General features: G+C 38.2%; 1 protein-coding gene across 1 annotated transcript in view; it reads right to left on the bottom strand.

Annotated features, from left to right (window-relative positions):
- The window catches only part of ATAD5 (ATPase family AAA domain containing 5), a 47306-nt gene that overhangs the window by 9854 nt on the left and 11331 nt on the right, over window positions 1–26121 (bottom strand). The window contains exons 4-17 of the mRNA XM_035027778.1: window positions 25611–25775; window positions 23167–23293; window positions 22501–22582; window positions 16346–16572; window positions 13706–13863; window positions 12587–12746; window positions 11809–12138; window positions 9376–9472; window positions 7965–8044; window positions 7595–7734; window positions 7344–7494; window positions 2018–2191; window positions 1605–1738; window positions 698–791 (exon numbers count right to left, since the gene is read on the bottom strand). Of these exons, the coding sequence (XP_034883669.1) occupies window positions 698–791; window positions 1605–1738; window positions 2018–2191; window positions 7344–7494; window positions 7595–7734; window positions 7965–8044; window positions 9376–9472; window positions 11809–12138; window positions 12587–12746; window positions 13706–13863; window positions 16346–16572; window positions 22501–22582; window positions 23167–23293; window positions 25611–25775 (2119 nt within the window). The remainder of the gene's footprint in view (window positions 1–697; window positions 792–1604; window positions 1739–2017; window positions 2192–7343; window positions 7495–7594; window positions 7735–7964; window positions 8045–9375; window positions 9473–11808; window positions 12139–12586; window positions 12747–13705; window positions 13864–16345; window positions 16573–22500; window positions 22583–23166; window positions 23294–25610; window positions 25776–26121) is intronic.

Here is a 26121-nt window from a genome sequence, read left to right as displayed (position 1 = left end):
ATTGAACACTGAATGCAAATTATTAGGAAGGTGGACCAATTCCAGGGTCCATCGGTGGAGCATGTTACTCCTGATCTCAGGGTTGTGGGTTCAAGCCCCATATTGGGTGTACAGATTACTTAAAAAATAAAATCTTAAGAAAAAAAAAAAGAAGGTGGACTAATTCCATTAGGCTATGTACTTTAAAATATGCAATAATCCACATGGAAGTGTTCTCAGGGGATAAGGAATGGCTAAGTTCAATATTAAGGCACTGCAGAAAGGTTGAGCTCCATAAAAAATTCTGACAAGTAACATTTGGTGATCTAAGTATGAGGAAGAGGCAAAGAGAAGGCTCTGTTACCGCCCCTACCAAAACCCCTTTCCTGAATAGTTCATAAATCTCTTTGCCTGCATTCTAGGCTGTTGTAAGCATCCTAAATATCTAATACTTAACACAATGATTCAAAGTAGTATCCAATTTCCACACCACAGCTATTCACAGGGTAATGTAGTAATTTTATAATTACTCAAGGCTGTGAATCAATAGCAAATTTAAATAATTCTTCATTTAAAAATGATCTAGGAGCCTCCAAATTTTAGAAAAAAAGACTTAATTTACTAGCAGACTTTTAAAGGAACGTTTCTAACTAAAATGAGAAGCTTTCTCAAAATATTTTAACCAAAAGTAATTAGTTGTAAAATCACTGTTACTTACCACTAGTAGTAAGGATCACAGGTCTTTTAGTTGTTGCCATGAACGTTTTGATTGCATTCAAAAACCCAGCATCTTCTTCAAAAATAACATCAACCTAAGAGCCATTTATGAGAATAATACTGTATTGAGTAACAAAACATTTACTGGATAGGTTCTGTATATATACTAGATACACTGTATGTCTGCTAGAGACAAAATTTATGAATTTATGAAAAAAATGTTTTTAAGATTTTATTTATTTGACAGACAGAGACATAGCGAGAGAGGGAACACAGCAGGGGGAGTGGGAGAGGGAGAAACAGGCTTCCTGCTGAGCAGGGAGCCCAATGCGGGGCTCGATCCCAGAACCCTGGGATCATGACCTGAGCTGAAGGCAGATGCTTAAACGACTGAGCCACCCAGGCGCCCCAATTTTTTTTACTTTTAATAGTGTAAAACATTTTAGGCTTTCAATGTGGGTTGAATTCATACTGTTCATAAATTTCATAAATTCAGGGGCGCTTGGGTGGCTCAGTCGTTAAGCATCTGCCTTCGGCTCAGGTCATGATCCAAGGGTCCTGGGATTGAGCCCCGCATCGGGCTCCCTGCTCAGTGGGGAGTTTGCCTCTCCCTCTCCATCTGCCTTTCCCCCAGCTCATGCTCTCTCTTGCACACTCTCTCCCAAAAAGTCCACTTGAGATTCTCTCTCTCCCTCTGCCCCTCCCCACACTCATGCGCGCGCACACACACACACACACACACGCTCTTTCTCTAAATAAATAAAATCTTTTAAAATTTTTTAAAAAACTCAGATAGAAGTATTCCTGACTTCCTTGGCTATTTTAGAATACTTTATAGTAACACATACAGTAACCTTTTGAATAAGTTCTTATTATGAGATAACATGAACATATGCCCATAAGCCTACCTCCTCAAAAAGAATGAGAGATGTTGCATTTTTCCTGTTGGGTTCCTCAGCTCCAAATTCTTTGACATTTGACTTAGTTGTCTTTGTAGATTTAGTCTGAATAATTGGTTTTTGTTCACAAGAATTTTTTATTCCTGCATAAATAAAATGTTAGTATTTTAGATAAAATCAACTTTTAATAGAACACTGGATGTTTCTGCAGGATAAACTCAAACTGAAACTCTCTATCAAAACTAAACAAGAGGTGAGGAAAAAAAACTGAAACAAAATATCAAAACTCCTCTATGTAGGACCTTCAGTGTAGCTGAGGTTTAATAAAAAGCAATAGAAACTGAGGAGATATGATATTTTTATGTATCAGGGTCATTAGTATTAAAAACTGCCACATATATTTTGTCCGTTTAATGTCTTACCTTTATTATTTTCCGGAAGTACTACTTCTTCATTATTTTTTGGCTTGGAAGACACTTTAAAATAATTTGCCAAAGTTTTAGGTGGAAGTGTTCGCTTTGGTACGCTAGTTTGTGGTGACGGTGGAGGAAGTTTCCTTGGTGATGTAACAACTTTCTTAGGGGAGCTTAATTTTTCTGCCAAAAACAAATTTACTTAACGATAAGTATTCTAAAAGTTAAATGGATGGTAAGATTGAGTTCTCCACAGTCTACATTTCTACTCCTACCAGTTAAAAATTGATATAGAAATTTTCTTTCATTCTTACATTCAAATACTGTGTACAAATAGTACTGTATTATTATAGTTATTCATTCTATCATCAGAGAAGGTAAAACCAGTCATCTGAAAAAGACATTCTTTTCAATGAAACATACATCCTTGAGGCAAAGAATGTTCAGAATCTCTCCATTCACTTTCTCTCCATCTGCTTGAGTTCAGAAGAGATTGGAGGAAAAGTGATAATGGTACATACTGAGCACATTATGGAACACTGTTATCCAACTTCAGTTTAGCCCTGTAGTAAATGGAAACTGCAAGCAGAAAATATGTTTTTCTAGAGATGCTGTGGAGGACAGATACAAAATTTAAAAATAAATGGTTGACCTCTACCCTCCAGAAGTCCTGTGGTGCCAAGAGCATGTCCTTTTCTCCCCTATAAGTGCTCTGATTCAGTCCTCACATGTCCAAATTATATTTCTTCACACCCCGTTTCCACAGATCTTATCATATCCTTTGCATATTATAGGTGTTTGAAAACTTACTGAGAACTTTCAGTTTGCCATTTGCAATGACATGGACAGAGCTACAGTGTATTATGCTAAGTGAAATAAGTCAGTCAGAGAAACACAGATACCATATGATCTCACTCATGGAATTTAAGAAACAAAACAGATGAACTATATGAGAAGGGGGAAAAGAAAAAAAGGAGAAGGAAACAAGCCATAGGAGACTCTTAACGATAGCAAACTGAGGGTTGATGGAGGGATGTGGGTGGGGAATGGGCTAGATGGGTGATGGGGAGTAAGGAGGACACTTGTGATGAGCACGGGGTGTTGTATGTAAGTAATGAATCACTGAATTCTACTCCAGAAACCAATATTGCACTGTTATGTTAACTACCTAAAATTTAAATGAAAAAAAAAAAATTTGAGTTGGAAAAATTATCCTAGACATCACTATTATCTCATAAAAATAGGGATTTTAACACAAGGTAAGAGGCACAAAATCTCAAAAAATATTTCTTTATATTGAATAGATTTCAATTTATAAAAAACTCAACATTTTGTCCTTATTTTTCTAATTTTGACATAGTATAAGGATTGCTTGATCATGGATTGGCATCAGTCCAAAGACTGGTTTTAGAAAATATGTGCCAATTTTTAATTTTGATACTTAGTTAAGTACTTGGCTAAATTTTATTGATATATTGTTTTTAAAGGATTTTCCACAAAAGCAATCAGCTCCATGGAGAGAGAGCTACCTTCTAGGTCTGAGACATCTTAACAAGCCAGAAAGCAAAAACAAGTATCAAAGATCACTGGAGCTACATCAAAAGGACACAAGCCAATTCAGTCGGGTTCCCACTAGTCAAAGAGCAGACGATATGAGCACAAAAAGAAAAAAGCGTTCTGCTTCTGGCCAAGACATACATTGGATTTACCCATATATCTGAAATAATACCAAAAAACTAAACATAATAGATGAAACAATGCTTTCAAGACTTCGGACATCATGCAAAAAAGAAGAGTGATATACCTGAGAGACAAGAAACAAACAAGGTGAACCCCAGGAATTGCCTAGCTTCCTGCCTTGTGAGAGAATGTCTAGGCCACAGTGAGGAAGGGGAAGCCAGTCCAGAGGTTTCCTGAGCTGAGGAGACTGAAGAGGAGCCTGGAGATGCCAAGGCAGATAGCATTCATGGGGCAGAATAGTGAAGAGAGCTCCATGGAGTGCTCCAGAAATCTACAGAGGGTCCCTCTCAAGTCTTCAACTGAGTAGTGATCAGTAAAAGATTAGGAAAAATAATCCCTGAGGCTCACAGACAGCTGGGAATAGTTCCTCTTGCACTAGACAGAACAGCAGACTTCAGAATTCATGGGGCACTGGATAGAGTACTCAGAAGGATTTTGCCTAAGTATCAGGGCAAAATTAATCCTAAACTAGATGCTTCTATGGCCTCACCTAATATAGCATAAAAGACCCAAAACAATCAAACTTACAAAAAAAATTGGGCATGGTAACACAGAAGATATAAAAAGGACCCAAGTCCACCTTCTAGAAATGAAAACTACAATGTGTGAAATACAAAATACATTGGATGGCACGGACAGCATACTGCATATTGCAGAAAATAAGATTTGTGAATTTGAGTAGTTAGAAACTATCCAAGATGAAACACAGATAGGAACAAGAAGACTGCAAACCTGAACAATCAATCATCAAGCTGAGACAACTTAGCAGCATTATCCACAACAGAATGTAGTATGGAAACAACCTGAGTGCCCATTCATGAATGGATCCAGATGTGGTATCTATACACAATGGAATATTACTCAGCCCTAAGAAAGGACATCCTGCCATTTGTAACAGCATGGATGGACCCGGAGCGCATTAGACTAAGTGAGGTAAGTCACAGAAAAGCAAGTACTGTATAACATTACTTATATGTGGAATCTAAAAAAGCCAAACTCATAAAAACAGAGAGTAGAATGGTGGTTACCAGAAGATGGGGTAGGGGGGTAGGACAGATGTTGTTTAAGGGTACAAACTTGCAATGAGTAATAAGTAAATCCTAGAGACCTAATGCATGCTATAGTAAATATAGACAATATTCTATTATAATCACCAAACTTCCTGAGACTATACCTTAATTATTCCAACCACTAAAAATAATTATGTAATGTGATAGAGGTACTAATATAAACACAATCGCAAACATATTACAATACATAAATCTATAAAATTAACATGTATAAATATATACAATGTTAAGGTCAAATATATTTTATTTTATTTTTTAAGATTTTATTTATTTATTTGACAGAGAGAGACATAGCGAGAGAGGGAACACAAGCAGGGGGAGTGGGAGAGGGAGAGGGAGAAGTAGGGGGAGTGGGAGAGGAAGAAGCAGGCTTCCCGCTGAGCAGGGAGCCCAATGTGGGACTCGATCTCAGGACCCTGGGATCATGACCTGAGCTGAAGGCAGATGCTTAACGACTGAGCCCCCCAGGCGCCCAAGGTCAAAAATATTTTAGTTAAGAGGAAAAAAAAACTGGGGTGCCTGGGGGGCTCAGTCATTAAGCGTCTGCCTTCGGCTCAGGTCATGATCCCAGGGTCCTGGGATCAAGCCCTGCACTGGGCTCTCTGCTCGGCGGGGAGCCTGTTTCTCCCTCTCCCACTCACCCTGCTTGTGTTCCCTCTCTCACTGTCTCTCTGTGTCAAATAAATAAATAAAATCTTAAAAAAAAAAAAAGGAAAAACAACTGCTTGGAATTTTCCAAATTTGATGAAAATATAAACCCATTTGTACAAGAAGCTCAACAAACCCCAACCACATGAAACATGAAGAAAACTACGCCAACGCACATCAAAGTCACAGGCACTCACAACTAGTGACAAAGAGAAAATCTTTTTTTTTTTTTTTTTTAAGATTTTATTTATTTTTTAGAGAGCGAGTGAGAGAGAAACAGCATGAGAGGGGAGAGGGTCAGAGGGAGAAGCAGGCTCCCCACTGAGCCGGGAGCCCGATGTGGGACTCGATCCCAGGACCCTGGGATCATGACCTGAGCCGAAGGCAGACGCTTAACCATCTGAGCCACCCAGGCACCCGACAAAGAGAAAATCTTAAAAGCAGCAAAGAATAATGAACACAAGGGACTGAAACACATATATATATACAAATCCATGAGTTCATCATAATACTAAAAAAAAAAGTACCCCAAAACTCATTGGACAACCTCAGAGATTACTAGGGCACCATTACTCTATGAAGTGAAAAATAAATGGAAAGAATGAAGCATTTCTCGTGCCTTTCCTGTATAAACTATGTCAAAGTATACAGACACTGCATGAGGAGAACTGCTTCTCAGAACTTTAATAAATTCAGAAAGGCTAAGTGAATTACAAAATCACCATTTTTTTTAACCCTTAATGAAACAATCTACTAGGTAAAGATCATTCATGGCTACAAAATACTGTTAGTTCAAAGAGTGATGTGGGAACTTTATAATGGATGGATCAGCGTGGAAACAACTGAACTCACCAATCCATGTTAATATCATAAACGTATCTTCGGCTCTGATGCCATACAAAGTGCACAGCCCTGCCTATGCATGTATGACAGCCCCGAAACAGAACCTGAGTCTAATCAAGCCCACAGATCTAACTGCCAGTTTACAAGTAAATAGGGAAGAGGAATATATTAACTGATACCATAAAGATACAATCAGCCAAATCCAAAATGTGAGAAATTTTATGAAAAATGACCCAAACAAATGGGTCAACAAATAAATGATATGAAAAGGATGAGGGAATTATTAGGGAGACTGAAAGAAATTCAAAAGACATTAATCAAATGTAAGATGTAAACCTTGTTTGGATCTGAATTTGCACAAAGCATTTGAAACAACAGAAAGCCAAAAGAGGAATATCTATGAGATGAAATTAAGGTATCAAGTTAATTCCATTAGGTATAATTATGATACTGTGGTTATGCTTTTTAAAAAGTCCTTATCCGGGGTCGCCTGGGTGGCTGTCGGTTAAGCATCTGCCTTTGGCTCAGGTCATGATCCCAGGGTCCTGGGATCAAGTCCCACATCGGACTCCCTGCTCAGCCAAGGAGTCTGCTTCTCCCTCTCCCTCTCCTCGTGTGCTCTCTCTCTCATTCACTCTCTCTCAAATAAATAAATAAAATCTTAAAAAAAAGTCCTTATCAAGAGGGCCCGGCTAGCTCAGTCAGAGGAGTGTGTGACTTCTGATCATGGGGTTTTGAGTTCGAGCCCCATGTTCAGTGTAGCGATTACTTAAAAATAAAATCTTAATAAATACATGAATAAGTAAATAAATAAAGTCCTTATCAGTCAGAGATACCTATGAAGTACATATGGGTAAAATTATATGATGGTCTTGAGATTTGTTTTAAAACTGTACAGGAAAAAATTAAAAAGGCATGTATGTGTATAGGAAAAGATAAAAAAATGAATGGCAAAATGCTGATTATTATAATTCTTTTTGTAGATTTTTATTTTTTCCAATGATGTTATGACCTAAGGAAAATAATTTACTTACTTGGTGACTTGCCTAGGTTGTAACTATTAAAAAAACAAGGTTTTTGAGAGTTTACACCTTGCTTGTCCACTTGATGGGACTGAGTAGCTTCCTTCAGTTGAGATAGAATTTGTCTACCACTGCGCTGAGAAGACGCATTGACTTCAAATATCTAAAAGAAGAATATATGAAAGCAAGGCAGAATGGTTGGTTTTCCTTTAATTCAAGTGTAACTACTACATTAACATTCTCCCAGTGTAGCTCTTACTAACCTTGAATCCAAGCTCCTGAGCACAAGCATACACTGCCGCCGTTTTTCCCACTCCTGTTGGCCCTGTTATAAGAACAGTATTGCAAAGGCGAGTCTCTTCGTCATCTGAACTGCCTTTAAAATCTATGCTGTCCGACAGATCTGAAAAATTATTCAAATGCACATTACCATTTGCTAATTGCTCAGGCAGCAATTCTACCTCACGAAACCCAATGATCAAACCTTACAAACTTCTTGCCAGTAAATGCTGGAAATTTAATTTACAAAAACTAGAAAATCAAATACAAAATACCAGTTAAGAAATTTTATATAAATATTTAGCTAATCTAACTCAAAATGTCCAGTGAAATGGAGAAAATAACTCAAAATACCTTCCTGTTTCTCATCTTTTTTTCCCTTCAAATTTTGTTTTTCTTCCAATTCAGCTCTTCTCTTCCAGTCTTTCAACCAACTGCCGTAAGAAAATGTATGTTAATAAAAATAATTCACAGAATAGAGATATATCTCTTTGAATCAACTAAATAGTAAAATATATTTACATGGGCACGAATATTTTTAAATGAAGTAACTTTTACCAAAACACACAAGACTATAGGAGCAACGTTATTCATGGCAACACTGTTCATATTAGCTTCCAAACAGAAAAACCTAAAAGTACCTCAGTAGAAGAAAAGATACACACAGTACAGCTACTTAAAAAACCAGTATGGAGCAACTATAAAGAACTGAGGAGAGGCGCCTGGGTGGCTCAGTCATTAAACATCTGCCTTCAGTTCAGGTCATGATCCCAGGGTCGGGGGATCGAACCCTGCATCGGGCTCCCTGTTCGGTGGGAAGCCTGCTTCTCCCTCTCCCACTCCCCCTGCTTGTGTTCCCTCTCTCGCTGTCTCTCTCTCTGTCAATTAAATAAATAAATAAAATCTTAAAAAAAAAAAAAAAAAAGAACTGAGGAGACCCCGTGATGACATGAAAGATGTCTAATACACGGTGCTAAGCGTAAGTGGAAAGATGAAGTCCTAGTTTGGAGCTAGACTGCCCAAGCTTGAGTTCTAGCTCCCCAACTTTAGAGCTGTGTGACTCTGGACAAATAATTTAACCTCTGTAGGCCCATTCCTCATCTGTAAGATAAGGACAACAGTATATTATAGTTTTAAGGATTAAATGAGCTAAGAACAATGCAAGTACTTAGAATAGTGCTAGGCTCAAAGTGTTAACTATTATCATGGGTTCCTCTTTCTTATATGAAATCCTTTGGACCAGGTGAGTTTTGGAATTCAAAAATTTTCAGATATTAAAAAAGTAACTTGGTACATATACCACATATAACACAATACCTCTAATGGGGTCTGTGGTGTTACATCCACAATCACTTAATATTTCTATTTTTAAAAAATGTATGTACTCCTACTAAGTGGGACCCATAAAAACCGTAATATATAATAAAGTTAATAACTTTCGGTTTACAGAACTTCTTGGATGTGGGAATCATAGACAAGGGATTATGGACCTGAATTAGTAGTAATATGATCCTATTTGTTAGGCAGAAAGGAGCTAATATATGCATAAAATTTTTTCTGTAAGGTTTTACAGGAAACCTTTAATAGTTGTTACCTCTGGAAAGTAGAAATGGAAGAAAAGAGGGATGTTTACTTTTCACATTTTTCTTTTTTTAAGATTTTACTATGTATTACTTTATAATTTCTAGATTTTAGTATAACTAAAACAAAGCAGTAAAACTAGATCCATAAACAATTTCTCAATTTTTTTACAAGTTTTACCAACCTATGTAACTTTTTTATAGCTAGCTCATTGCCTATGACTTCACTGGAGTTCTGAGGTTGATACTTTTCTGTCCAAAGCATGTCTTCAGTTCCAGAATCTAAAGCAAAAAATTTATATTAAAATATTTGTCCTTGACATAAGAATATATTCTGAGACATCTACAGTATTGTTTCATGTAAACAATGAGTATTTATGCAAGTATTTATATCTACAAAATGCCAAAAGGGTCAATTTCAAAATTTAACATTACATTTAAAATTCTTTTTTTTTAGGGGCGCCTGGGTGGCTCAGTTGGTTAAGCGACTGCCTTCGGCTCAGGTCATGATCCTGGAGTCCCGGGATCGAGTCCCGCATCGGGCTCCCTGCTCAGCGGGGAGTCTGCTCCTCCCTCTCCCCCCTCTTGTGCTCTCTCACTCTCTCTCTCTCTCTCAAATAAATAAATAAATAAAATCTTTAAAAAAAATTCTTTTTTTTAATTTGTAGTATTTTTATTTGAGAGAGGGAGCTGGGGGAGACACAGCACGAGTGCGGGGGAGGGGCAGAGGGACAAGGAGACTCCCTGCTGACTGGGGAGCCCAACCCTGGGCTTGATCCCAGGACCCTGAGATCATGACCTGAGCTGAAGTCAGATGCTTAACTGCCTGAGCCACCCAGGCGGCCCACATATAATATTTTTCAAATCAAAAACCTTGCCCCTTAAAAGCTAACCACTACTGCGGTGCCTGGGTGACTTAGGGAAGTGTCCAATTCTTGATCTCAGTTCAGGTCTTGATCTCAGGGTTTTGAGTTCAAGCCTTGTTGGGCTCCACGCTGGGCATGGAGCCAACTTTAAAAAGGGTGGGGAGGGGTGCCTGGGTGGCTCAATCGTTAAGCGTCTGCCTTCGGCTCAGGTCATGATCCCGGGGCCCTGCGATTGGGCCCCACGTGGGGCTCCCTGCTCTGCAGGAAGCCTGCGTCTCCCTCTCCCACTCCGCCTGCTTGTGTTCCCTCTCTCGCTGTGTCTCTCTCTGTCAAATAAATAAATAAAATCTAAGGGGAAAATAAATAAATAAATTAATTAATTAATTAAAAAAGGGGGGCGCCTGGGTGGCTCAGTCAGTTAAGCATCCAACTCTTGATTTCGGCTCAGGTCATGTTATCAGGGTCATGAACTCAGGGTAGCAAGATCAAGCCCCATGTCTGGCTCCACACTAGAGGAGTCTGCTCCTCTCCCTCTCCTTCTGTCACCCCCCACCTCTGCACCCCAGCATGCTTTCTCTCACTCTCAAATAAATAAATCTTAAAATAAATAAATAAATAAAAGGCTAACCACCATAAAGTCTCATGACAGTAAGGTTTAAAAATACACATTTAGGACGCCTGGGTGGCTCAGTCGGTTAAGTGTCTCCCTTTGGCTCAGGTCCCATGATCCCAGGGTCCTGGGATTGAGCCCTGCATCGGGCTCCTTGCTCAGCGGGGAGCTTGCTTCTCTCTCTGCCTGTTGCTCCCCCTGCTTGTGCTCTCGAGCACACGCACTCTCTCTCTGTGACAAATAAGTAGATAAATAAATAAATAAATATCTTAAAAAAAAAAGTACACATTTAGAGGTGCTTGGCTGGCTCAATTGGGAGAGCATGTGACTCTTGATCTTGGGGTCATGAGTTCAAGCTCCAACGAAAACCAACATTGGGGGTAGAGATTACTTAAAAAAAATTTAAGTATATTAAAAAATAAATAAAAGTACACATTTAAAATTTTAATAATCACTAAAAAACATGAAATATGAAAAATGATTCATACTTTAAGAAATAATTTAAAGAGCAAAGGCAGCATAATTTTAGTGCAACTTCCTTTGACCCCCTGAAATAAAACATTAAACTGTCCTATTAAGTCAGCCTGGGTAAACAGACACGTACTACACTCCCATTTGAGAAGGCTGAATGTTGTAAAGATGCCAGTTCACTCCAAATTAATCTATACACTAATGCAAAATCAAAACCCCAATGGGATTTGTGGTAGGAGGATCTACAGTTCATTCAGCAATGTAGCTACATGAACATAGTTTAAAAAAACGATAGAAGACTTGCTGTACAAGTGTCAAAACATACTCTAAAGCTATGTAACGGGATGAATTAATTAATTCAACAGAAAACTTTGAAAAAGCTAGATAACCCAAATAGGAACATGTCAGAGACATGTGAAACAGATATAAAATAAATTGTATAGTATAATTCCAGGTTTTTACAAAAGCACATGTATCTACAGAAGCACAGAAAAATCAAAGACCAAACACCAATCTGTTAAATGTGGTATTCTTTAAGGCTGTAATTAGTAAGGCTTCCACTTGTTTTATACACATACATTGTTTGAATGTTGCGATGAACATAAAGAGAAGAGAAAATGAGAGGTTAAATAAACAAAAGTGTTCTAGGACCAGAAGAAGATCTAATTTACCAGGAACAGGAGAGCTTTCTGAGGAAGACTCTTTGCCATCATCTATTATCAGAACATCAGGATCTTCAACTGCTTCTGTTTCTACTTTACATGTTGTACTCAAGGCAGTTTGTTTCTTCCTGGATGTTTTAGAAAGAAGGCCTTTACAAGAATCTAGCTTTATCCCAGTGGAGCTGTTTCTTTTGTCAAGCTCTTCTGGTTTCCCATTTATCTTTTTTGGACTTTGTGAATACTCATTTGGTTTCTTTCTTTTTGACTTATGAATTTCCGTTTCCACTCGTTTCCTTTTGCTTTCTTTTTGGTTGACACTGGGCTCTCGTTGTGGACTTTCTATTTCAGAAATTACAGAAATGCATGTGCTTACTAATCAACAAAAACCAAATTTTAATATCCGACCATCTTAATGTCACTTCAAAATATCCAATAATCTTATTACTACAAAATGAAGAAGAACCAAATGTGGCATACTGAAAGCAAGCAGGCTATCTTGTTATTTAGATTGCCTTTTATACAAGCTATGTAAATTCAAATGATCTCATCTAAGGCTTTCCTTTAATGAACTATTAATATCTTAACATAATTAAAGCTGTCTTTGGGCTCGCATCTGTGGAAAACAGCAGGGGCCAACACTGCACTGAATAAGATGCTTTACTTCAGTTGAACAATTTTCCCTGCCAAGCATAAACAATATTCTCTGTGGACTTGCAGGAGTCAATGACCAAGACTTAATGCTTTCAAAAGCAAAATGTTAATGTAAATGATAATACTTATCACTAACCTTGTTTACGATGACACTCAGAAAGCACCTGGTGCTCACTTCGTTTTTTTAGAAGCAAAGAAAAATATTTCCTCAAAGAAAATTCAGGATTTGACCACCTAATTTCCTCCAGCAAAAGATTTCTTACTTCTTCAGTCAAATCTTTCCTTCTCTCCACAAGCTACAATAAAGAATAAAATGCTCAATAACAGACACTGTCTATTTTTTAAAGATTTTTATTTTTTTTAAAGTAATCTCAGGCGCCTGGGTGGCTCAGTCGGTTAAGTGTCTGCCTTCAGCTCAGGTCAAGATCTCAGGGTCCTGGGATCGAGCCCCGCATCAGGCTCCCTGCTTGGCGGGAAGCCTGCTTCTCCATCTCCCACTCCCCCTGATTCTGTTCCCTCTCTTGTGTCTCTCTGTCAAATAAATAAATCTTTAAAAAAAAAAAAAAGATCTCAGGGTCCTGGGATTGAGCCTGGCATCGGGCTCCCTGCTCAGGGGAGGAGTCTGCTTCTCCCTCTGCCCCTCCCCCTACCTGCTCTCTGTCTCTGTCTCAAATAAATAAAATATTAATAAGTAAATAAATAATAAAGTAATTTCTGCGCCCAATATGGGGCTCACACTCACAACCCTGAGATCAAGAGTCTCTTGCTCCACTGACTGAGCCAGCTAGGTACCCCCTACACTGTCTATTAATACTAGTCACAACTACTTTCTGTCTATAATAAGTCAGTATTAATGCAGGAGAAGCTTTAGTGACTAAATACAACCTTGACAATGAAGCTGCATTTGCATACTTTTGAAGGACTTAGGTCATATTTTTTTTGTTCCCTCTTTCAACTTACACATTAGATTAGAATGCTGACTTATACAGTATCTAAATGTGCTATATAATCTAGTATTCTTTTGAAATTGGCTGCCATTAATTATTTTTTGGGGGGGGGCTACCATTAATTCTTAAAGTGTTTCTAAAGCTCTAGGAATATTTAAAAGAAATGTCTACCCCAATCGGGATTTATTTTTTAAAACTGGATTCTAGGGGAAAAAATGAACTTCAGACCACAATAGAGTTCCAAATTTTTTTCCCTTTGAAAGAGGTGAAGGAAACACCCTGCAAAGGATGAGCTCTCCAGTACTTACCCCAACAGCAGACTTAGTACTTTTAGAACTTGAATTCAATGTTGAAAATTCACCAAGAGCAAGAACACATTTTGAGAGATCTAGTACTTTAGTATTCAGTTCTTTAAGTTTGGTTAAGAGAGAGCAAGTAGGTGGTTTCAAATGCCACAAATGGGATCCTAAAGAAAAATAGAAAACAAATATCTTAATTACTTGCGTTCACATACATCAAATGCCAAATATGCAAACATGAAAAGACTTGACAACTACATAAACACAAAGATCCCAGAACTCAGTGAGCGCACAGCGAACCCATTCTTTCTGTGAACAAATACAATTTATAAAAATTACTGAGCCTTCTGTTCCAACTGTTTAAAATAACCAAGCAATAGCAACCTTTCTTTTCTTTTTCTTTATTTTTTTAAAGATTTTATTTATTTATTTGACAGAAAGAGAGAGAGCACAAGCAGGGGGAGCAGCAGACTCCCCACTGAGCAGGGAGCCTGACATGGGGCTCGATCCCAGGACCCTGAGATCGTGACCTGAGCCGAAGGCAAACGCTTAACTAACTGAGCCACCCAGGTGCCCTCTTTTCTTTTTAAATCAACCTTGCTACTCAGGGTAAAAATTTCAGGGGCTGTTGGCATCCTGCTTTAAAATTTAAACTTTGAAGTCAGACCTGGGTTCAAATCCAGACTGTGCCACTTGCTAGCATGGGCAAGGTCCTAAACCTTAGTTTCTTCTTCTCTACTATGGGGGTGGCAATAGTCTACCTCCTAGAGTTGTTATGGAGATTAAACTAGTCATGCATACAAAGTGCTCAGCAGAATGCCAGATACTAGTAAACCAATGTGCAATAACTCTTAAGGTTCTAAAAGAGATTCTCTCTGTGCTTGCCTCATCTCCTCATCTACAAATATATATGCTAAGTTTTACAGTAGCACTCTGGTGAAAAAGTGTTTATTAATATCAGGGAAGAAAAACAGAACTAATTTCTATAGTTGAATATACTATTAAAAAAATGCTGTAGGGGCGCCTGGGTGGCTCAGTCGTTGAGCGTCTGCCTTCGGCTTAGGTCATGATCCTGGAGTCCCGGGATCGAGCCCCGCATCAGGCTCCCTGCTCTGTGGGAGGCCTGCTTCTCCCTCTCCCACTCCCCCTGCTTGTGTTCCCTCCCTTCCTGTGTCTCTCTCTGTCAAATAAATAAATAAAAATCTTAAAAAAAAAAAAAAGATGCTGTATAAAACTGAACTGGTGAAAATAACAAGAAAGGTTTCATCAACTGACTGGCCAATGGCTGAACTAGGGAAGAAAGGGAAAGTAAAACATCATTAGAAAGACTGGCTAGGAATTTGCCTGTATAAATGGGAGGATGAGAGGCGCCTGGGTGGCTCAGTCGGTTGAGCATCTGATTTCAACTCAGGTCATGATCTCGGGGTCTTGGGATCGAGCCCTGTGTCGGGCCCTCCATTCAGCGGGGAGTCTACTTGTCCCTCTCCCCCTGCTCATGCTCTTTCTTTCTCAAATAAATAAATAAATAAATAAATAAATAAATAAATAAATAAATAAATAAAACTAAATGGGAGGCTGAAGAAAACTCAAAAACTACCAAGGTCAGGGGCGCCTGGGTGGCTCAGTCGTTAAGCGTCTGCCTTCGGCTCGGGTCATGGTCCCAGGACCATGGCGGGGCTGCCTGCTTCTCCCTCTCCCACTCCCCCTGCTTGTGTTCCCTCTCGCTGTGTCTCTCTCTGTCAAATAAATAAATAAAATCTTTAAAAAAAAAAAACAAAAAACTACCAAGGTCAGAAACACAAAATGAAAAGAGAACACAGAATATATTTCATGAGTAGAGGGAGTGCATTAAACCAAACCACAAAGCCAGTTAAGAAGAATACAAGGGCTTTTGTGCTGGCAAAGAAACAAAACAAAACAAAAACAAAAAAAACACCTCTAGGCAGGGACAATGATGAGAAAGATATAAAGCTTTATACACTTTTGGTAATTAAAAACTAGATAAGTAAAATAAGATTGTGGTTGCTACAGCATTTGAATCCAAACAGAAGCAGGTTCTGATCAAGCTAAGACCACTGTGCAAGTGGCTTGTGCAAGCAGCTCACCCTTGTGCACGGTGCATGTGAGGAAAGGGTGAAGTGGAGCATGCAGCACTGCGACTTGTTACCTACTCCAGCAGATATTTATACGGTTTGAGAGAGGAAAAGCTGTTCTGGAAAGGAGGCAAACAGACTGCCCTTGAACATTCAACAGCCCATTGGAAAGAATAGAGCTGGAGCTCCTCTGAGAAAGTCTTAGCAATCATCTGTTCACAAACAGGCTACGTGTGTAAAGAGCACTGCGTTCCATTTAGAACACAGTGCCTCTCTGGAGAACAACATCCGCTGGGGTCCCACCCACGTGCCTGTTCTTCACCAGCACAGGGGGTGCACAGCGGCTAAGGGATGAGGATGCTGCTGGCTCTCTTGCCCCGACTGAGCAACCTCGGAAAGTGGGTACAAGACTGAGGAAGAAAGAATGAAACACATCCTTCGAATTCCCACTAAAATCCCCTTAAGAATTATCTTTAAACCTTAGTCTCATTTTAAGTCAACTTACGGTTTCACGTTACTTCCAACATTGAAAAATATTTCATTATGACAAACTCACCATCATCTCTTTGTCGTACATGGACGACTCTCTGGAAACCAGCACTCGCTGCACTGTACACATCTAATGCAGCAGCTTTCTTTGCGATCTGTCGTTTCAGCAAATCCGGCAACCCACTCATTAGAAAGTCACGCTTTGCTTTAGTATATGTGCTGCCGAAGCGAGCACAGTCACGCTTTGCTTTAAACTGCACATCATAATCCTGAGACTTTTCGGATGTATCTTGACTTTCAAGAAAATGATGTGAGAGAAGAAAGCTAAGGTTATACACACTTAAAAAAAATAAACTATAAAACACTTTTAATTTAATTTGAAAAAATCAGCCTCCTGAAATGTTAGCTGGTCAAATTCATTTTTGCTTATCATAAAAACAAGTCTATCAGTTGTAAGAAATTAAGTAAAAATAAGTATATATAGAAAAATCATTTGAAGGACATCCACCAAAATGTTAACAGAGACTATCTTTGAGTGGTGAGTTTTTTCCCTTATGTCTTTTGTCTTCTTTTTTAAAAAACAAGCATTTATATTATAATCAGAAAACAAAATAAGTGTTATATTTCAAAAAGTTATTGCAAAAATTTCTAATGTGATACTGTTTCCCAAATAATAGCAAGAACATTAGGGCCTTTACTACTGATGCCTCAGTTTTACCTGGCTTATCTTCATATTGCTAATCATAAGAGTCTTGACCTCAGTGGGAGGGAGGTGAGGGGGTAGGGGGGATGGGATGCTGGAGTAGTGGAGGGGGGAGAGTGTGGTATCACAGCTTATTTGCCCTTCCTAGCCTGTCATATACAGAGTGAGGATTGTCATATTCTCTACAAACAGAAATTTGGGTTGGTAATTAAAAAGAGGCTACAAAAACTTCCATTTCTCGTTTCCTTTTCTATTTGAGAGAAATGAGGGAAAGATGAGATCTAAAGCCAGAGTGAAGGAATTAATCTTAGAAAAGAGGTGGTGTACCTTTTTTACTGTTAATCGGAAGGAAGGAGGAAAAGATGGTTGAAGCTGTAGCTAAATGAATATGTGCCTGGGGTGCCTGGCTGGCTCAGTTGGTAGAGCATGCAACTCTCGATCTCGGAGCTGTAAGTTTGAGCCCCATGTTGGCTGTAGAGATTACTTGAAAATAAAATCTTAGAAAAAAAAGAGTATGTGCCTATAACAGAAGGTAAACTTTAAGGTAGTAATGTAAAAAATATACATATTATATATATGTTATACAATATGTGTTATATACAATTATAAATAGTTTGGGGGGTGTGTGTGTGCGTGTGTGTGTATGTGTGTATTTCCTAGCTTTATCTGCTAAGAAGGCCTAGAAGCATTGATACCTCAGGAGCAATGAGTAAAATAAGCACCTAGATCTTGGTTTCTAAATACCATCCTCCACTAAAAGGAACCAGGGCTCTGTGGAGAAAAGGCTGTTTTACAAAGCTGGGACAGGGCAAATCAAAGATGAACCTGGAACATCTTCCTGTTTCAGAAAGTAAGGAATGCTGAATAAATGACGGGGATGTGTCAAAGGGGCACAGAAACCAATCTGAAAGCCTCCCACTGGCTAAATGAGAAACAATCTGAGTATCAAAATAAAAATTAATGGATTAAAATTCCATAAAAAAATGGGAAATAATGAATAAATGAATAAATAGGTAAATGAGATATGTAAAAGCACTTTCTCATAGCAGCCAACAAATAGAAAAACAAGAGATAATCAGCAACAGCTAATCACCATTTGACAATGATCACAGTGTGGTTAATCCAGGTGGAAACCATCAATGTTAATGCTAATAACTGGAAGTCTGCTGAAGAACAAGATATTGGCATTATCTTAGAATGCCTTCCCCCAAATATGAATCAGTTTCAAAGGGAAAGGGTGAATTTAAGGTGGACAAATACAGCAGATGTCAAGAGTCCAGCTGCTCAAGGTCAGCATCACTGGTGAGGAAAGGGGTTAAGGTCACATACACCACTGTATGTGATGTACTGAGAAGAGCAGAGTACCATTTCTGTGGTAATCCTGACAAGAATGTAGAACTGTAGTCTCATAGTGAGGAAGTATCAGACAGACCCAGGTTGAGAGTCATCCTACAACACACGCAGTCTGTGCACGTCAATAAAAACGGTCAAGGAAATGGGAAATCTTGGTGAAGGGGATATGGAGTTCTTTGTAGTATTCTGGCAACTTTCTTGAAGTTATTTCAACATAAATTATTTTTTAAATTCTTTCATCGCACACCAATTTAGGAACATAAGAATAATTCTAATAAACTTTAGTCCAAAACCAGCAAATTTCTTCCTTCAAACAATTCTACTGGCTAAAGCAGATGCATATAAGATGAAATGGTAGACTGTGGGATCTATAGGTTAAAAAAAAAAATCAATTGTATTTCTATATACTACAAATCAACAATTAGAAAATAATACCATTTACAATAATATTAAATACATGAAATACTTAGAGATAAATTTAACACAACACGTATAAAACCTCTACATTGAGAACCACAGAAATTAAAAACAAATAGAAAAAAAAACAAAAAAAACAAATAGAAATATATACCATGTTCTTGGATCAGAAGACTTAATATTATTAAGATATCAATTCTCTCACAATTTAATACAATCATTAGCAAAATCCCAGCAGAATTCTACATGAAGTTCTTAACATCTTTATTCACAATAGCTTAAAACTGGAAACAACCCAAATGTCCACCAACAGGAGAAGAGACGGACAAAAGTGGTGTATCCATACAGTGGAATACTACTCAGCAAAAATATAACAATGAACTACCGATACATAGTTGACCCTTGAACGTGGGAGTTTGGGTGCCAACCCCCTGTGCAGTCAAAGACGCATGTGTAATGTTTGACTCCCCCCAAATTTACCTACTAATAATAGCTTACTGTGGACCAGAAGCCTTCCTGACTCACATTAACCGTTGATTAACACATAGTCTAAGTTGTGTGTATTATATGCTATATTCTTTACAATAAAGTAAGCTAGAGACAAAAATAGTAATAAAGTCCTAAGGAAAATACATTTTTACAGCACCATAATGTAAAACATCCATGTAAGGGGGCCTGCGCCATTCAAGCCATGTTGTTCAAGAGTTGACTGTATTTGGGGCGCCTGGGTGGCTCAGTAGTTAAGCGTCTGCCTTCGGCTCAGGTCATGATTCCAGGTCCTGGGATCGAGCCCCGCATCAGGCTCCCTGCTCCGCGGGAAGCCTGCTTCTCCCTCTCCCACTCCCTCTGCTTGTGTTCCCTCTCTCTCTGTGTCTCTCTCTGTCAAATAAATAAATAAAATCTTAAAAAAAAAAAAAAGAGCTGACTATTTAAGGACATGAATAAATCTCAAAATCAGCACACTGAATGAAAGAGGCCAGGTTAAAAAAAGAGTACATATGATTTCACTAATAAAGAATTCTAGAAAATGCAAATTAACATAGAGAAAAAGAGATTGGCACTTGTCTGGGCTGGGACTAGAAGGAGGACTGCTGGAGGGCATGAGGAGTCTTTCGGAGGGCAATGGAAATAAATCCGTATCTGTATGGCAGGGGTGGTGCATTCACTACGTATCCAACTGACAAAGCTCATCAAGCTACATGCTTTCAATAAAGGTGACTATATGTAAATTATACCTCAATGAGGTTTAAAAATTTAACTAATCGATTAAAAATAATAATAAAAGGTAAAAGAATAAAAAATAATATACCACTGTAAACCTATATAGAATGGCTAAAATTAAAAAGTCTGAAATGCCAAGTGTTAGGGACTGGAACTCTCATACACTGCCCGTGGGAATGTAAAATGGAACAACCACTTGGGAAAAAAGCTTGGCAGATTCTTATAATGTTAAACATACATCCACCCAGTGACAGAGCAATTCCATTTCTAGGTATTTACTCAAGAGAAATGAGAACACTGTTTACACACGTGTATGGAATGTTCACAGCAGCCTAATTAATAATAGCCAAATACTGGAAACAACCCAAATGACCATCAATAAAAGAATGGATAAACAAACTGTGGTATATTCATATAAGGAATACTATTCAGCAATAAAAAAGAACAGACTACTGATACATTACCCTGACTGAAAGAAGCCAGAGACAAAAGTGTACCTCCTGTATGATTTCATTTCTATGAAATTCTAGAAAAGGCAAACCAATCTAAATCAACAGAAAACAGATCAGAAATTGCACGGGAGTTGGGGGCAGGGATTAACTGCAAAGAGGCACAAAGGAACTTTTTTGAGTGTGATGAAAATGCTTTCTCTTTATTGTTGGGGAGATTACACAGATGTGTGCATTTGTTAAACCTCAAACTGTTTACTTGATATTGTATGCATATGATTGTATGTACATTATACCTGAATAAAGTTGATTTTTAAAAAAGTGTGTGTACTGAGCAAAAGCAATTAGATATAAAAGAATACATATATAAAGTTTACATGAAGTTCTGAAACTGACAAAACTAATCCATGGTGACAGAAATGAAACTAATCAATGGTGATGAAATCAGGATAGTGGTAACCTTTTGTTGTGGTAGGATGGGAGTAACAGAAAAAGAGTAACCTTTCAGGAGTAAAAGAAATAGGTTAAATCTTGATTTAATGTACTTTTGAAAACCGTTATGCTGAAGAATGATGCATTTAACAAAGCCAGTGAACCAACAAAACAGAAACAGACTGATGACACAGGAAACGAAGTGTTGGCTACCAGAGTGGGGAAGGGGAGGGGGCAGACAAAATAGGGGAAGGGGATTAACAGGTACAAACTTCGAGTCATAAACCAGTTAAGTCACGGGGATGAAATGTACAGCACAGGAAGTACAGTCATCAACTGCAGCAACTTTCTGTACAGTGACAGATGGTAACTTATCATGGGGATCTTTTTGTAACGTATAAAAGTATCGAATCACTATTATGTACATCTCAAACTAACAGGATATTGTATGTCAATTATACTTCAATACAACAAAGATTTGTGCATTTAACAATATGTAATTATACCTCAATAAAAGTGGAAGAGGAAAAAATAACCTGAACCATGATGTCCCTAAACCTGGTCTTCTGCCATCATGCCATACACTTGCACAGGGATACCAGAACTAAAGTGTCATCCTCACACCTTCCTCTCTCCCAGCCCCAGCCCCCAGATCTAATTAATCATTATGGATTTTGATCTAGCAAACTGATCCAGCAGTCAGAATAAACTTTCCAAAATTCCAAATGTTTATGTCCATACCTGTGTTTAAAACCCTCTGACTGCTTCTTATTGCCCTTGGTGTAATGACAAAATTCTTGCACATGGTCCAAAGGTGCTACGTGGGCTGGCATCCACCTCTCCAGTTTAATCCTACATTTCTCTCCCCTCTGCTCTCTGTGCTCAAGTCACACAGGCATTCTTTCAACCTTCTCTATTTGCCATGCTCCTTTCAGCTACAGGGACTCTGCAGACTATTCCCTCTGGTTAGAACACTGTTCCACCCCAATGAACTCCTGCTCATCCTTCAGTTCAGGTGACATTTCCTCAGCAAAGCCTTGCTTGACCAGACCAAATCCACTTAATACAAACTTTAGTAGAACTTGGTACCTCTCCTTAATACAACTGCAATTTTTCATTTGTTGGCCCAATTAACGTTTAATCATAGATTATCTTTCCTCTAGAGTATAAGCCTCATGAGGACAAAGAATGTGTCTTGTTTTGTTCCCATAATATTCCCAGTGCCAAATACATTGCCTGGTACATAGTAGGTATTTAAAGATTTTATTTTATTCATTTATTTTCACTTATTTTTTTTTAAACCCCCAGTGTGGGGCTCAAACTCATGACTTCGAGATCAAGAGTTGCACGCTCCTCGACTGAGCCAGCCAGGCACTCCATAGCAGGTATTTAAATATTTACTGAATAAGTTCATAATCAGTTCTTCAGTGATTTTGGTTTTTTTCTCCACGGTTTCATCTAGAAATGGGCCACAAAGTGTCTGATCTTCAAATTGCAGTTGTAGCACTGTCAATATCGTCATCTTTAAAAATGCATTTAGTAAAGCCTCAAATGATAACGTACATGCTTTCTCATCAAAGTAAAGGAAAAAATACAAAAAACATTCTGTAAGATACTTCGGCATTTAAAAATTTGTATTGGACTGACCTGCTTTCATCAAAACCAAGAATAGGATCAGCTGTTTTTTGAGCCTTTCTGGTAAGAAATAAAGGAGCAACTTTCATTTTCCCTTAGAAAAATAAATACTTAGGTTAGTGTCAATGTTTATAATCTCTACTTACTTCCAGTTGCTTTCAAATTATACCTCTACCTCCTTAAACTTAAAAAAAATTATTCCATTTAACTTTTTTTAACATTAAAAAAAACTAACTTTTTAATTTAAAAAATTTCTATATAATGATCTGGTCTCCCAGTATCATTATCAGAATCTCCTGGCAACTTTTTTTTAAACTACAGATTCCCACAACCCACCTCCAGAGATTCTTAAGTCAATATGCCTAGGGAAAGGCCTAAAGATTTAAGAAATTTTTTAACTTACTCTGGTGATTTTGATGATCCATCAGGTTTGGGAACCTCTAAACCTAACTGAGGCTAAATAGATAGGTAGAAATGAAATAACCTGAAGGTACTCAATTACCTTTATAAAACTCTTCACTATCTTCTAACTTTACTTATTAAAATAAGAACACTTAATATAATTAAAAGTGTACACTGTAGAAGACAAGGAATTAAATTAAAATGACAGCATTCAGAGCAATATAATCCCTCTAAAACATTCTAATGTTCATCATAAACATTATCAAATTTGATTACCAGGTACATTTTTAGGAGTCTTGTTTAGTTTTTTTCCTAGCACATCATTCAGACACTGAAGTTTCTTCTGATTTTTCTCAGGATGCTTTAAAGAAGTACGATTTGAATCGATTATTATTACAGAGTCCTAAGACAGAATAAGAAAAACATTTTAAAAATGTCATGCAATTGATGTTTTAAAATATCAAAAGGAGGGGCGCCTGAGTGGCTCAGTTGGTTAAGCGACTGCCTTCGGCTCATGTCATGATCCTGGAGTCCCGGGATCGAGTCCCGCATCGGGCTCCCTGCTCGGCAGGGAGTCTGCTTCTCCCTCTGACCCTCCCCCCTCTCATGTGCTCTCTCTCATTCTCTCTCTCTCAAATAAATAAATAAAATCTTAAAAAAAAAAAAAATCAAAAGGATTATGATGCTAGAAGCCATAGGTAAGATAATGACATTAGGAGCTCCATACCTCTCTCCATCAGACACCACCTGACTAATACAGAAAACATATAGTGACAATAGCCTACACTACATCATACAAGTTCACATATCAAAGAGTGGATTTATTATGACCATGGGTCTTCTTTTTTTTTTTTTTTTAAAGATTTTATTTATTTATTTGACAGAGAGAGAGATAGCGAGAGCAGTAACACAAGCAAGGGGAATGGGAGAGGGAGAAGCAGGCTTCTTGCCGAGCAGGGAGCCCGATGTGGGACTCGATCCCAGGACCCTGGGATCATGACCTGAGCCGAAGGCAGATGCTTAATGACTGAGCCACCCAGGCGCCCATGGGTCTTCTTTTTTAAAGAAGCAACCAACAGACTTTATTCCAGACAAAAGAATCAATATGACCAAACTATAAAAATTTTAGCTATACTCTTTGAAAGCTATACATCCTATAAATGTATTAGATGAAGTCTGATCCGTTTCCATGTGGTCAGCATACATTTACTGAGCATCTATTCTATGTCAGGCAATACAGCAGTACACAGACAGATGAAACAAGAGTTGGCTTCAAGATTACACCAGGGCTTAGGGTACAGAAGGAGAGCTAGTCTATAAGTAGGTAGTTCTGAAACAGTATGGTGAGAGCAGTATTGACCAAAATACAAAAAACCATGTAAGTCTACTTGCCTTGAAGGCATCAGTAAAGCTTTCAAGTGGAGGCATTATTCCTAATAGCCAAAAAGCAGAAACAACCTAAATGTCCATCAATAGGTAATAGGTAAATAAAATGTGATATATATCCATACAATGGGGTATTTGGCAATAAAAAGAAATGAAATATTGATGCTACCACATGGATGAACCTTGAGAACATTATGATGAGTGAAGCCAGACACAAAGGACTGTATCTTGTATGTATGATACCATTTATATGAAATGTTCAGAATAGGCAAATCTATAGAGACAGGAAGTAGATTAGTGGTTGGCTGCGGCTGGGGGAGGAGAGATTAGGAAGTGACAGCTAAGGGGAATGGAGGTTCTTTTTGAGGTAATGAAATGTTCTAAAACTGTGGTGATGGATGCACAACTGTGACTATATTAAAAGCCAATGGGGCGCCTGGGTGGCTCAGTTGGTTAAGCGACTGCCTTCGGCTCAGGTCATGATCCTGGAGTCCCGGGATCGAGTCCCGCATCGGGCTCCCTGCTCAGCGGGGGGTCTGCTTCTCCCTCTGACCCTCCTCCCTCTCATGCTCTCTGTCTCTCATTCTCTCTGTCTCAAATAAATAAATAAAATCTTTGAAAGAAAAAAAAAAAAGCCAATGAACTGTACACTTTAAATAGTGAATTGTATGGTATGTAACTTATATCTCTATAATAAAGAGGGGTTTTTAGGGGGCGCCTGGGTGGCTCAGATGGTTAAGCGTCTGCCTTCAGCTCAGGTCATGATCCCAGGGTCCTGGGATCAAGTCCCACATCGGGCTCCCTGCTCAGCGGGGAGCCTGCTTCTCCCTCTGCCTCTCTCTCTCTCTGTGACTCTCATGAATAAATTAAAAAATATGTATATATAATAAAGCTGGTTTTTAAAAAAGAGGAAGTGTTAGTATTTAGCAGGACTTAATGTTTGAGTAGGAATTCCTCAGGTAAAAGAGAATACTTGGAATATGCATTTCAAGCTGAGACTACAAAGTGGAAAAAGTAAAAATTGCACCATTTGGGGAGAAATAAATAATTTAGTGTGACTAGAGCAAATAGTGTATGAGGAAGGTGGTTGTTTTGAGGAAAGGGAAGAGCTAATTCAGCCTATAAAGGATCTCGAATGACTTAATAAGGATTCAAACTGTATTATTCTACAGGCAAAAGAACCAAAAGCTTCTAAAACAGAACTGAAAATATTCTTTCTACCACCTCAAGGGTATCTTACAATTCTACCTTATAACTTTATAATGGTTTCCTTCTCCCACTCCAAGCAGCAGAATAGGACAGAACTCATACCAATAAATATTTCTAATACTTACTTCTGTTTCTGACGATTGCTTCCTTTCAGGAAGTGTCTGATGTCTAGATGAACGTCTCAAGGGTGTCACTATTTCTTCAGTAGCTTTTGACCTACTAATGTGTAAAGCTTTTGCTTTTTCAATCAATTGTTTTGCTTTAGATACATTTTTGGAAGCACTGCTTGCCTAAACAAAAAAATATGAAATATTAATTTAGGTCAGTGGCAAACATTTCATATTTAATAATAAAAAAAATTAGAAAAGGCAAAACCTTGGAGACAATAAAAAAGGTCAGTGGTTGCCAGGAGTTAAGTGGGGAAGAAGGGATAAACAGGCACAGCATAGAGCATGTTTAAGTCAGTGATATCGTACTATATGGATGATACGCTAATGGTGAATACATGCCATGATACCTCTAAACCCACAGAATATACAAGACCAAGAGTGAACCCTAATGTAAACTACAGACTCTGGGTGATAATGATCTGACAATGCAGGTTTATCAATTGTAACAAATGTACTACTCTGGTAT

This window comes from Mirounga leonina, unplaced genomic scaffold (assembly GCF_011800145.1).
Source record: "Mirounga leonina isolate KUSES-001 unplaced genomic scaffold, KU_Mleo_1.0 Mir_200, whole genome shotgun sequence".
NCBI classification, from domain to species: Eukaryota; Metazoa; Chordata; class Mammalia; order Carnivora; family Phocidae; genus Mirounga; species Mirounga leonina.
Note: the sequence above shows the minus strand (reverse complement) of the source record. Positions and strands in the feature narration are given on the sequence as shown.